Below are 13,788 nucleotides of genomic sequence, written 5' to 3'. Positions count from 1 at the left end.
AGTAAAAATTTGGAGTAGAATTTCATATCAAGTTCCCTTTATGGCAAGCTTTGATTTTGGGTTACCTTAATTCACGGGTTGGCGAACAATTTTCAATTTTACAATACAAAGCTAACCAAAACGAATTTCTTTTTTTTTCAAGGTTAACATTAAAAATCGAAAAGGTGGTGGTTTTTTATTCATTTATCTATTCCAAAAACTGACGTTTTTATATTTCAGTTAGGTCAAGTTTGTGGATTCTGTTGTATGGAGAAAGTTTTTTAAAAGTCAACCAGGCGTCAATTGAGAAGAACGGAGCAGAATTGAAGAGCGTAATTTTTGTTCGTTTTTTCTCCAACTTATTTTTTGGGATGTTTTGAAGTTTTCATAGGTAATTAAATCAACTTACTAGCAGTCAGATAGAATCCTTAATTACCTGGAGTACATGGTTCTGGAAATTATTTTGCAATAATAATGAAAGAATTTTAATTATTATAAATATTGAAAGGACTCCGAAAGAAATTCCATTAGATTGGATATACTACTAACTGGACCGCTAATAAATGCGACTTTAACTGAACATCGCAGGCATCAATTAAAAAAACGGTTTTTTCGTTCTTTCCTCATAGTTTTTTCCCTTGTTGTTTTTTAATAACCCTTAAAGAACCAATCGTGTACATCAGGCGTATCACAGTTATTCAATTGGATTCAATTCCACACAATTATATGCAAAAAGCAGCTGAAACTTACTGAATTTTTCATTTATTAGTACTGATTGAAAGAGATGAAAAGAAAAAGGAAGAAACAATTTTGCCTTTTATGAAATTTATGCATCTGCTTAAGTTTTTTGGTTTCATCATTTTATAACATAATTTTTGTTTTTACATAGGAAAACTTCAACTACCCACCATGAAGTAAAAAGAGAGTTTAAAATGATAGCGGAGGGAAGGATAACGAACGTGAAAAGAGAAAAATGTTTTTTTTTCATCTTTTCATTAAGTTTTTTATAACGGTGCAATTCTTTTTTAATTTTAATATGTGTGGCGAATTTTAATATGTGATTAATTTCATTCTGATACGTTGATTACCAATTTGATTTACCTGCAACATTTTGTTTTTGGTTATATAGTGTGTTTCTGCGGTATAATACTTTCCGTGGTGCTTTTGTCATCCTATAGAAAAATACTGACTCCGGTTTATGATTCCTTAAGGTTAATTTTGTTGATTTCATTTTTTTTAACTTCAAAATTTTTATTTCTTTTCTTGCTTTTATTTTTAAGTCACCTGAGCAATTTATCGCTTGTATACTGAATCATTGCAAAGCAAGACTTTCCTTAGCGCTGTGAGGTTGTAAATCATTAATGTATAATTTATATAACAAAGAATCAAGGACGGCTCACCTAGGAACTCTTTGGCACACTGAACTTCATTCAAATTCAAACGTTTTTAACCTGTCTTGGAGAAAGTGAAGAAAGAAAGAATATACAACTAGGCTATAGAGACCCACTTTTCAGTCTACTTGGAGTTGGATTTTTTAGAAAAAAAATAATTAATACAATTTCTCGAAAGAAAAAAAGATATACAACTTAACAATTTAACATTAAATATAAATCTTGCAAGTTCGTGATTGCAAACTAAAAAGGAGCCCTTCAACTTATAGCTGAAATTAGAATTTTCGCTTGGCATTTTTGGTTCAGAGTCCGCCGAATCAATTTCTAGGTTTTTCAATATATCGTATAGTTTTGTTGGACAAAATTCAATTGAACAGCGCTCTTTTTTCTTTTGCATAAAGATTTTTGGGTAACCTACTCTCCAATCCTCTTGTTTCTTTCTATGGTATACGGTACTAATAAGTCATTACAAAAATGTTCAGAATGAAGGACGCCGATTGCTTTCAGAGAGAATTTGTATAATTCGTAAAGGTGTAGATCATTAACAGTCAATATAGAGGGCTGTTGGAAAACGTCTTAACATGATTTGGTTCTTTTTTGAAATGAAATATAATTTTTTAAAAGATAAATAAGACAGCAAAGAATTAACTACAACTAGGCTATAGAGACCCACTTTTCAGTCTACTTGGAGTTGGATTTTTTAGAAAAAAAATAATTAATACAATTTCTCGAAAGAAAAGATATACAACTTAACAATTTAACATTAAATATAAATCTTGCAAGTTCGTGATTGCAAACTAAAAAGGAGCCCTTCAACTTCTAGCTGAAATTAGAATTTTAGCTTGGCGTTTTTGGTTCAAAGTCCGCCGAAACAAGTTCTAGGTTTTTCAATATATCGTATAGTTTTGTTGCACAAAATTCAATTGAACAGTGCTCTTTTCTTTTGCTTAAAGGTTTTTGGGTAACCTACTCTCCAATCCTCTGGTTTTTCGTTCTATGGTATACGGTACTAATAAGTCATTACAAAAATGTTCAGAATGAAGGACACCGATTGCAGAGAAAATTTGTTTAATTCGTAAAGGTGTTGATCATTAACAGTCAATATAGAGGGCTGTTGGAAAATGTCTTAACATGATTTGGTTCTTTTTTGAAATGAAATAATTTTTAAAAAGATAAATGAGACAGCAAAGAATAACTACAGCAGCCTTGGACTAAGACTCACATTTGGACAATAGGCCCAATGTTTGATTCGTAGTTCTGAATTTGTAGTTCCTGGTAACAAAATGTATCAGGATTGCCATAATACCGCATAGCTGACTGAACTGTATTTTAACATCAATATGGTTACCAAAACATAACTTGAAATCGATAAGTACTCTGAGATACTTACTTTTTTATTGAGTCTTAAAGAAATTGTTTTACTTTTACCTGCTGTTTTGACACCCACCTGTATCGTTGCATCTAAATTGAGAACTAATTTATTTTAATTTTGGACTTGCTAGTATTTTTGGACTCTTTTTCAACTTCAATGGCATGCATTCCTGCAGCATTTAAATTTTTATTGTCTGCAAACCAAATAAATTTTTTTCAACAAATTAAAGTTCAATCGTTAATATAGATAGTGAACAAGTAGAGGGCCAAGAATAGATCCTGGTGCATCATATTTAAGGTCTGCGCAGTTGGATATTACCGTTGAATTGAACACGCTGTACTCCATGCTCGATATATGATTCTAGCCATTTGAATCCATTTCCGCTGATACGGTTACATTATAACTTAATCTTAATCATCATTTTGTGAGCTATGGATTTTCTCATATTTTTTCTCTCCATTTCTAAAGTTGTACGTGCTTTGAAGACATTCATACCTTAAAGTCACCACCAAATAAACTTAGAACTTAAAAAAAACAGATTTAATTCGTTCAATATAATAAGTTTTTATGAAAAAAGTGAGTGCTTTGTAGAAGTCTATGATACTGTTACTACGTCTTTCGTTTAGTAATTTAACTTGGCGTCTTGTTTGACCGCGATGTTTCAATGTGTTAATGTAAATCGATAATTTTCTACCTCTCAGGCAGTAGCGATTAGTGTTTCTCATAAGGCTCTTAAGGTTCCGTCTTAAGGTTCATCCTCAGGCCATGCGTCTTTTTTTAACGACTTACCGGATGTCTGAAACGAACTAGAAACTTTGAGTTTTTCTGATGGTAGAATTTAACTGCTTTTGATATGAGCAGCCTTAATGTGAGAGCTCTTCGTGGTGGTCCCAAATCAAAGGGAATTTCAAAATAAAAAATCTTTTTATCTTTGCTGAACTTAAGGAACTGAAAGACAATGGGTATCAAAAATATACTATCGTACAAAAAAATCATAGTCTGGATCTAAAAAAATTGATCTAATTTGAAAAAGAAATTTAATCAGCAACATGAGTATTCTAAGCGAGCGTCATTTGAAGTGTGAACTAAATGCTTACAAATTCTATGTTGTTCCAACTAACAATTAATTGCTCTCAAGAATTGGTGCAAGGCAAAAACCAAGATGCCTTCATCAGACAAATTTAGTTTTGTTTTTACGGAGCTCAAATAGGTTGCGAAAGAGATTCACCTCGAAAGTTTTTACATCCAAAGGCATGAATCTACATAAAAGTGCCTGGCGTCCTACAATTTAAAAAAGACGGCTCGCTTCTGTGTGTGCGTACCACAGAATACTCCAAACTACTCATTTTGACAGAAATTTTATCTGGCACAAGAAAATTGGTATCTTGGAATAATCATAAATAACTGGAAGCGTTTTCTTATAAATTTGAATTTTTAGAAGTACTACTACACGTTTCTTGCGAGTCGTTTAAGCAGTAAACTTTTAAGTTCATCAATGAACTGAAATTTTACAAAATGAAATTACAATTTAGTTTGTTAGATTAGAAAGTTAGATTGACATTAAGAGAGATTAGTAAAGAGAATTAAAGAAGTTTTAGTGTTTGGTAATGCTCGAAAGTTATGTTTTTGATTTTTTCCTTTCCTTGAACCCTTTTTTGTCAAATTTTTCACAGTGTCTGAGTAAATGCACATCCAAGGAAGAAAAAAATCATGTTTGTAATTAACGCAGATCAGAATTTTTTTGCAATAAAATTTTTTATCCTTTTTTATCGAAATAATTTTAGGATCAGTGAAATTGTTGTTAATTGGAATAAAACTTGTCTTTTCCAGAATAGATTAATGCTCATTTTAAAATGCAGAAAAACCGAAAGGATTGATTTGAAAATCGCTTCTTTTTTCGTTAGTAATTTCTTAGAAATGCGTACTGTTGAGTTCTGTAGTCTTTTAGTTGAATCAAACAGATGAGCCGGAAAAAATTTCAAAATTTCATTAAGAGGGACTAAGGGTTTCCTTTATTTCTTTTTTTAAAAAAATTTTTTGATGGTTTTTTTTTGGTTAAATGCTTCTTTAGATTGGCTGTTGGCAATTTTTTTTTGAAATGAAGTCTCATTTGAGTTTATTTTCGAAAAGAGGGCATTACTAGTTTAAAATGTCTATTATGTCGTTTCCTTTTGATGTTTTTCCATTTTCCTCTTGAAACTTAAAAGTTTCATTTTCTCGAATTGTTACAAAAATCAACTTTTTTAAATGATTAAAAACGACCTTAGCAAGCTTTTCTTTTTCGTCTACGATATGTAAACAAAACTGAAATCCTGACTTAAGATCAAAGCCTGCCTCGCATATAAATTCTCCTTTTTGGAAAAAATGTTATATTTCTTTGGTCAATATATGCCGCGCCCAGACTTTGACATTTCGTGAAAAAACGAGACATAGTAGAGGACGCGAATGAACAAAAGATCCCAGAAGTCGAATGTCAGCGACATTGGGCGAGGAACTCAAAATGTTTTGATGTAAGTTGCAGCCAATTATTGATGGTATTGTCTAAATACAAAAATTTACTATTTTTGTTTTTTATTTTTATCTGTTTTGTTAGAACAAAATTTGGTTCAAACGGCTTCAACAGTTCATTTGAAGCCCTTTAAAAAGCAATAGATTGATAGTCATGTTTTTAACTCAACTCGAAAAGTACCCGTTTAACTTCACCGCTGTTTTTAACCGAAACCCCTAAAAGTTGTTTCCTGAAACAATTTTATGCAAGACTCTTCAGTTGCAAACAAAATAAAATGATTATTGAACGCCCTCGCAGTGTAAACGATTTACATAAAAGCGTTTGACAAATTTAATTTATGCTGAGGGAATTTGAGGTTTTAAAGTTAATCAAAAGGCTAAAATTTATTAAACTTCAGACCTTAGGACCATCTCCTTAAACGAATTAATTATCTACTTAAACGAATTATTATTTCATTTTTTTGCGGAAACTGAATTTTGTCTCATGGAATTTGTGTCACAGATTCGTCACACAAATAGAATTCACTGGAAAAGTCTGCATAGCATTAACGCTCGTTTTTTAAAGTTTCGTTTCTCATGGAATTAACGTTAGTAGTAGTGATGTGTCTTACTGGGCAAACTACGGGTGGGGGGAGGGGGGGCAGAAGTGTCTTCCCGTGAACACTACGGGGGGACATAAGTGTCTTCCCGTGAACACTACGGGGGGACAAGTGTCCTCCAGGGCAAACTACAGGGGGGACACAAGTGTCGTCCCGGGCAAACTCAGGGGGGACACAAGTGTCTTCGCGGGCAGTTTACAGGGGGGGGGGCGCAAGTGTCTTCCCGAGCAAACTACAGGGGGACACTTAGATTTGTTCTTCTATCTTTCTTTTTCTCAAGTCTAATTGAGGGGGGAGGGAGACTTTTTGATGACAAAAAAATCATTGTAGGGGGGAAAGGAGCTGTCATGTAGACAAAAAAGTAATCATCATACCCTGCAAAATTCTCATTTTTTCATTTTTCTATAATGCTTCAAAAACAGCAGGACAACAACTATCGCGACGGTAGATTTAAAAACCATTCTATCCAGAGCATAATGAATGATTTCTGTACTTTTGGCAACTGTTTGCATTTGGACCCTGATGTTAACCTCGAAATTGCAGTAAAGTTGAGGCCTTATAGTGGTATCATTGGAATAGATACTTCTTCATTGGACGGTTATTTAAAATCATTTAAAGTGCTTCGCTTACATGCAATTCTTCATGCCTCTGGATTTATTGCAGAGTATAGCCAAAAGGGTCCAGGATACTCTTACGTTTTGCCTTGACAAACGCGTTGGTCACCTGGCAGGTTTATTTTTCTGAATGTTTGTGAAAACGTTCAGACGTAACTTATTCAATTTGTTATAGCAAAAAAACAATCTTAGTCTCTCACCGCTTCAAAAATTTCCCATGAATGATGCCAAAAGGAGACGTAGCTGGGCTATATGAAATTTGTTGAGTTGAAAATTAAAAGTTGTGAACTTGAAATAGAAATATTGTCTTTTTCGCTACGATTTTTTCAGCAAAATCTTTTTTTAGGTTTATTCTTAACACTTCGTCGAATTGCATTATCAAAGTCAGGAACCCGGGCTTCTTGAACGTTTTAGACGTGATTTCAGTTTGCATTGGAGATGTTCATTCATCGGCTCGTGGATCAGAATTCAATGTGTACTCACCTTACTTCAAAAGGAGCTGCGTTTTGCATATTAAATATTTTATTTTACTTTTATTTTTTAAACTAATTTTTTATCAACTTTGGAATGGAATAAATAGGCTGTTTTGTCCTTTCGTCGCACAAACTGTACCTCGCAAAATAATTGTAAAAATGGATAATAATCATTTTATGTGAGCGTTTTGCAAGATCAGTTACGTAGAGGAGGTCTCATAACTCGAAAGAATATCTAAGTTTTCTATTTTTGTTCTATCGCCTGCGGTTACTCTTTTCTGGAGCTTTTTCGAGTTTTCCGGTTAACAATCTTGAATACAAGTGCATCAAAGCATTTTAAATGGGCCGGAATTCTGAGAGGGCAATTTTGAAAACAGGTTTTTCCTGTGATAACCGTTCCTCAGCCTTTTTCAACGTTGGAGTCAAGTATAGTAGTTCAATTTTTTGGGCATCATGCAGTTCCTAATTACATCACGGGTTTTTTCAAGGCCAAACTTCAGTTGTCAAAAGCTGAAGCAGGACTGCTAACGTCAAGGTACTCCTCTATTTTAAAATAGTTCTTGACTCAGTTGGAAGCGTGTTTTGGGTTTTCTAATATCAAGGGGCGCTACGTTGAATGGGAAAAATATTTTGAGAATAATATGGAGATTTATCTTTCATTATTGACCAGTTCATCTGTTGTACAAAAAAAGTTTGTTTCATCTCTGAAAACAAAAGGCTATCACGAGAGGTGGAATGTTAACTGTTTATTTTGATAGGATTCTGACGAATTTTGCGGTGATATTCTGTGCTTTATTTAGATAATTTGTGCGCAACGGATGGTCCATTTTTTTCAAATAGCTGCATTGTCTCTTCACCTGTAGTTGGTTTATTTCTTGCGTTTTCAACTTGAGTAGTTATTTCATTGGCCATCGTAATTTTATATACTGTTCTTTACTAATGCTTTTCAAAGATAATCGCCCGTTCTACACGCTTTCTATTCGATTGTTACATGTTTCCTTGATCATGGAAATAGAAATGCCGTCTTTGCTTCAGTTGAATGGCATAGTGTGTTATACGATAAGCAATGGGCTATGAAGACAGCGAAATTCTAGCAGAATTTCTGTTCAATTCGAAACATCAAAATACAGATCAGACATCGTTACGTGTTACGCGTGTCTATTTGAATGACTCTATATCTTTCAAACATTCAAAATCTGAGATTTTCAACAACGGTGGAGTGAGCGATTTAGATATCGAGTTTGAGTCAAAATGCGAGATGAAGTCCGGTCACAATAAGTATGCTTGTGTTGGACGTGAAGAGGTAGATTTGACTGAAGGTTCAAATGAGAAGGTCAGTGGATCAGGTAACGATGAATGGCTTTCGGAGACAAACAGAGAAGTAAGCTCAGAAACAGAGGAACAGAGTCCTTTAACTGAAGAGGAACAATTGATGATGCAGATGGGACTGCCTGTTTCATTTATAGGATCTGAAGTGAGAAATGAAGAACAGAAAAAGTAGGTCCTATAGCAAAGTCACATCCTGATTTCAGAATGACATCGTCTTATTAGTACATTCCGTGTTCTTTCCTAATTTTTCAAAAATTTTAATTCTGTCAACTAAGTTTGATGTGATTAGTCTCAGCGATTAGTTTGTGTTACTATCTCGATAGTCTAAACATATACATGTTTAAGTTTGTGTATGTTGTGTTAGTTTTTCAGACTTTGTGGGCATACAGTTGTATCAATGCGGCTCTTCTAAAATTTACATTTTAAATAACTTCATGCGAAACAGACTTGGCATAAAGTTCTCAATGTTGCTGAACTTATAATTAATTTTGTTGGTGTCAGGGTTTTCTTCATTATGTCAGTAAATCTGACCGGAAAATAAAACAGTACAATTGGGAGAGTAGATCAAAAATAATTAAGCACTATTTGCTGAATAATTAAGCTCTATTCTCATTGGCTGAAATTAAGCACTATTTGCAAACTTCCTGAGGTAACCGTATTTGAATGCTTCATTGACCCTGAATACTAGACGAATCTATCAACGGGGGGCGTAAAATATTAGGCGAAAAAAATTTTGTAGCCATTGGGCGATAATTCTGAACTAAAATTATGTGAGCGAATGCCAATTAAAAGACTCAAAGGAGGTACTGCAATATTCGCTTTGTAATATAATGCAGTGAAGTGACCATAACATTGTATTCATAGAAAATTAGCTGAAAAAACCATCAAAAAGTGACCGGAGTTTTTAAATTTTAAGAATTTTTGCGATTTATTTCAGATCCAACTCCTCCAATTCTTCGTACGTTTTTTCAACCCGTAGTTTAATGTTTTACATCAGATGTAAATAATGTTAAACATGCGAAACGTTGAAAAATTGAAACGTTTTGTATGTCCTTTTATTAACTTATTGTTAAGAAGACTATTAGGGTCAATTGACATTGAGTGGATTTTGAAGTAAGTAGTGTTTTAATTGGTATTCGCCTACTTTACACAAAACTCAGCATTCTCGCCTAATGACTATCGAAATTCGATGTCTAGAAAATTTGCCCAATTTCATTTTACCTAATGCCATTTTACCCAATGCACTTTTACCCGCTGCTATGAAACCCAGCCCGCCATTTTACCCAATGCCATTTTTAATTTACCCTATTGCTAAAATTATTTGGAACGACTATTTAATCGACTATATAATTAAATGGTCCTTGAGACATAATATGAAACTATCACAACCGAACATGGGATTATAATTGGCTATACATTAGGAGTTGTTTGTCCCTATGCCAATTTCGCTGCCCTATGTGTGTTGTGGAATATACTTGCTACCTTTCCTAAGTAGAATTTACGTGATTTCTACTTACCGTTTTAGCTGGACAATTTAAAATTTAGCCTCGTAAGTACCTTTAGTAGTTTTGTGTTATTGAAATTCACAATGACAAAATCAAATGTAGTGACATTTAATTACCTTTGAGAACTTTGGTTACATAAAAGCTATAAATATCAAAAGCGTGGATTTTAATTACACTAATCGTCAATTTCAATTACTTTTAGGTTGGATTATTTTTTTACAGAGCGCGTGGAATGTAATTATTTTAATACTTTCAAATGTACTTACGTTGAGAGTGCGAAATGTAATGGCAACTTAAGTACTTTTAAATTTTCTTTGTTTTGAATTACGTTTGCTCGCTTATTTAATTCAAAAACCGGTAATTAAATTCATGTTAAGCATTGGTCACAAGGGATATTTAAGAGTACATTGTAATAGGATTGGTTGTGAGATCCACTTACAAATGAATGCAATTTTGCAGTTTAAATTTAGGGTCAAACAACCCCAACTGTATAATTAAATTGGCCGTGGGACTTGATATGAACCTATCACAACCGAACACCGGATAATTGAACGAAAAGATCAAGGGGCATTGGGTAAGTTGGCATTGGGTAAAATGGCAGGTCAGGTAAAATATAATTGGGTAAATTGTCCTGTAACCAAAAATTCACTTCGCCTAATCGAGTTTCGCCTAATCAACTGAATAATCACAACTGAATATATCAACTAAACATATAATCATGACCGAAAAAGTTATGCTCAATATCGTTAATATTCGTAATGCTGATTGTTCAATTCAACTTGAATAAGTTTAATTTTAAGAAATTTCCCAAGTTTTACTTCTCAGTCAAATATATTTTAAACTATGTCCTATCTTTAACAAAATTAATTGGTATGATGTATATAGCTTACTGGAGTTAGGAAAGATACTAGATTGAATCCAATCGTGTCTGTTTTTGCGTTAGTTGCACTTGAGGTGAATTCACCATCAACGTCCAGATGATTGCAAAACAAAAAGTTACCAATTCGGTCAGTCACTAATCCAGGCAGATCGAAAACCTAAGTGTAATTCGCACGCGTCATTAGTAGCACATATTTAAGCGTACGAAGCTAAAATATATATAAAGTATTGTAAATTAATAGTTGATTGTGGGGACGAATTCGCAGGTTATCTGGACGTAATAACGTATTGGTTACTTGTCTCCGCATTGTTAAATAGCTTGTGCCTATCCTAGTTAATGGAAAATTCTTTGTTCAATTGTGTGCGGCCATAACGCTTTGCAGGATCAATGATTGCTCGTTTCAGTAACAATTTGATTTTTTGAATGAACGCCTGTTTCAATTTCTTCCTCGAAAATTATTCGAGTCAAGTTTTAAAAATTTGAAGTTAACGTAGATCTGAGGAAACGTCAGAGCTTTTTCATTGAAGTTTTTAAAATGTCATATTACCTCCTGTACCATTCCTGATTACGGTTTGTGAATATATGACTTATACTCATATTTTCAGACTTTGGCACGACATTATCAAAGCAGATGAGTCACAACTTCAGGAGCTGACGAAACTACAGCCTAGCAACAGTGAAAACTACGAAGGAACTGGAATACACTGTGCAAAGTATAACATAAGTGTGGCTTGTTGCCTGAAAGAAATGGCTAACGCACCAATAACAATCAGTGAAAATGCTCAAACTCATGATAATGACGCAATAGACAATGAAATTTCTGTCAAAAAGCAATTGTCACCCGAAGAAAAATTTGATGTTCTTCAGAGTACGATGCAAGAGACATTAATCGCATTGAGATGCAATTGGAGCCAAAGTCAGTTCACGAATAGCAAATTTAAATCTGTTCACGTGAAGTTTTGCAAAACTGCGTCACGGCGGAAGCGATATAGAAAGAAACAGTTCAAGTCGACGGAATCAGAGATAACGGACAACTGGGCTAGAGAGGTAGCCGAAAAAGAAGTCTGTGATTTGAGCTGTTCCGAAAACGAAGCTTTCAAGGAAGAAGGCAGCGATAATCAAACAACGTTTGAGAAGGTAGTGGCTAATTTGGAAGATGAATCATGTCGTGAAGAGGGTTCTGAAGATGCAAAGCTCAAATTTCCTGAACTTAAGACAGACTTAGCTCAAATTCAACCCATGGAAAGACAAAATCATCCTGAAAATGAAAATGTCTCAAAGTCTGCCAAAAAAGCACGAAGACCTTTCAGAGACGGAGATTTGCAAGGAAAAGTACTAGAAAAGTATTGGTCACAGAGGTACAGAATTTTCTCTAAATTTGATCACGGCTGTCTCCTGGACGAGGAGTCATGGTTCTCGATCACACCTGAGAAAATAGCCGAGCATCATGCCAACAGGTGAGCAATTAGATATACTCTATGGTAATTTTGTTCGTTTTTCGGTTTTTTGTTTACTTGCCTAATCCATTTTCCCGCTTTTTATTATCGCAACATTTTTAATGGCGTTAAAGATACCCTAAATTTAACGATAAACTGCCGACTTCAGTGGTTTGATATTCATGAAAATTTTTTAAGAATGCCTCGTTGTTTGCCCTTAGTCTTTCAATAGATTTCTCAGGGGGTCAATCGTGGTTACATTTAGACATCCCCCAGCTGTAGTTGATCAGAAGCTATTGCACTTCACTGCTCGGCGCGTTGTCAATACTGCGCTTGTATACTGTGGAAGTGAGTTTGATAATTTTTACTACCAGTACTGTTAATGTTGTTTAATGATCAATGCTCAACGAAAATTTTGATTTTGATTATAGTTGAAAGAATGAAATTCATATTGGGCGTAACTATTTATTACTGATCTCACTCTCAATGTCATTTTCTGTTTTGAACAGGTGTTACGGAGACGTAATTTTGGATGCATTCTGCGGTTCTGGGGGTAACTCAATTCAGTTCGGCTTCACATGCGAACACGTAATTGGCGTTGACATTGACCCTGAAAAAGTCGCAATTGCCAGACATAATGCCAAAGTGTATGGTTAGTCTCGCTTAAGTCCATGAAATATATATTCCCTCTTTTTCTGTTCCCTTGGTCTCCAATGTTCATTAAAGGATCAGGGGATCTTTTCCGTTTGTGTCCCCACCCATCTACCTTTCAGTTAGAGCACGTGCCATTACAAAGCAAATAATTGTGTAAAAATCTGGTACGTACGCTTGGAGGGTGCAATTAATATGAACCCACAGAATATGCTGGGTGAGGGGTGGTGTTGGGCAAAAACAGTAAAATCCTAATCGGATTATTAGCGTGTCAATTCGGTATCTTGCTTCATAATGGTTTTTGACAGTACAGCGATAATATTGAAGATAAATGGTTTTCATAGGAGTTGCTGATCGGATAGATTTCATTGCGAGTGACTTTTTGGAGCTGGAGCCTTTCGAAGTAGATGCACTATTCTTATCACCTCCGTGGGGTGGTCCCAATTACCTCGAATGTGAAGTGTTTGACTGCGAAACTATGATTACTCCTCCTTTGTCAAAATTGTTGTCACATGCTAGAAAGTTTTCATACAACATTGCTGTGTTGCTGCCCAAAAATATAGATGCACAGCAGATTATGAACATGTATGCAAAATTGGGCGAATACATTGAGATTGAGCAAAATTACTTGAGCAACAAATTGAAAACTGTTACTATTTATTTTAATGATTTAGTCCGTTTTGAAGACCAATGAGGGTGTTTTGTAGATTATAGATGATTTAATGTGAACGCTTTGTTTTCTATTCTCTCTTTTTTTGAGACCATAGTAATTTACTTTGATATACTAATTTGTCTTTGAATGGCGAGGCGGTTGCATAGCATAAAATTGAAACGCTAGCGAACGTTTCAAAGCTCCAATATAAAAGATGCAATTATCTGCGATGGTTGTTTCTATCAGTTTTTTGAACGTTCGCTTGCGTTTCAACTTTTTGACACTCGCTATAAAGATCGAGTGTACAGTATGCGTACAGAGGTCTTCTGAAAAATACAAATTCGGAGGCAAAAAAATTGATAGGAAGATCCCCGAATTGTCACAAAAGTACAAAAAAAT

The 13,788-nt window shown here is 34.4% G+C and overlaps 1 protein-coding gene across 1 annotated transcript; it reads left to right on the top strand.

The window, feature by feature from the left end:
• The first annotated feature begins 7,660 nt into the window (after positions 1–7,660).
• LOC142336973 (uncharacterized) lies at positions 7,661–13,519 on the top strand. Its single transcript, XM_075385973.1, has 4 exons — positions 7,661–8,433; positions 11,256–12,107; positions 12,596–12,738; positions 13,082–13,519. The coding sequence occupies exons 1-4, from the start codon at positions 8,003–8,005 to the stop codon at positions 13,429–13,431; spliced, it is 1,776 nt and encodes a 591-aa protein (XP_075242088.1). The 5' UTR covers positions 7,661–8,002; the 3' UTR covers positions 13,432–13,519.
• The last annotated feature ends 269 nt before the right edge of the window (positions 13,520–13,788 follow it).

Source organism: Convolutriloba macropyga, chromosome 3, assembly GCF_964194025.1.
Source record: "Convolutriloba macropyga chromosome 3, txConMacr16.3, whole genome shotgun sequence".
In the NCBI taxonomy this organism is placed as follows: Eukaryota; Metazoa; Xenacoelomorpha; order Acoela; family Convolutidae; genus Convolutriloba; species Convolutriloba macropyga.
This window is presented reverse-complemented; position numbering and strand designations above follow the sequence as displayed.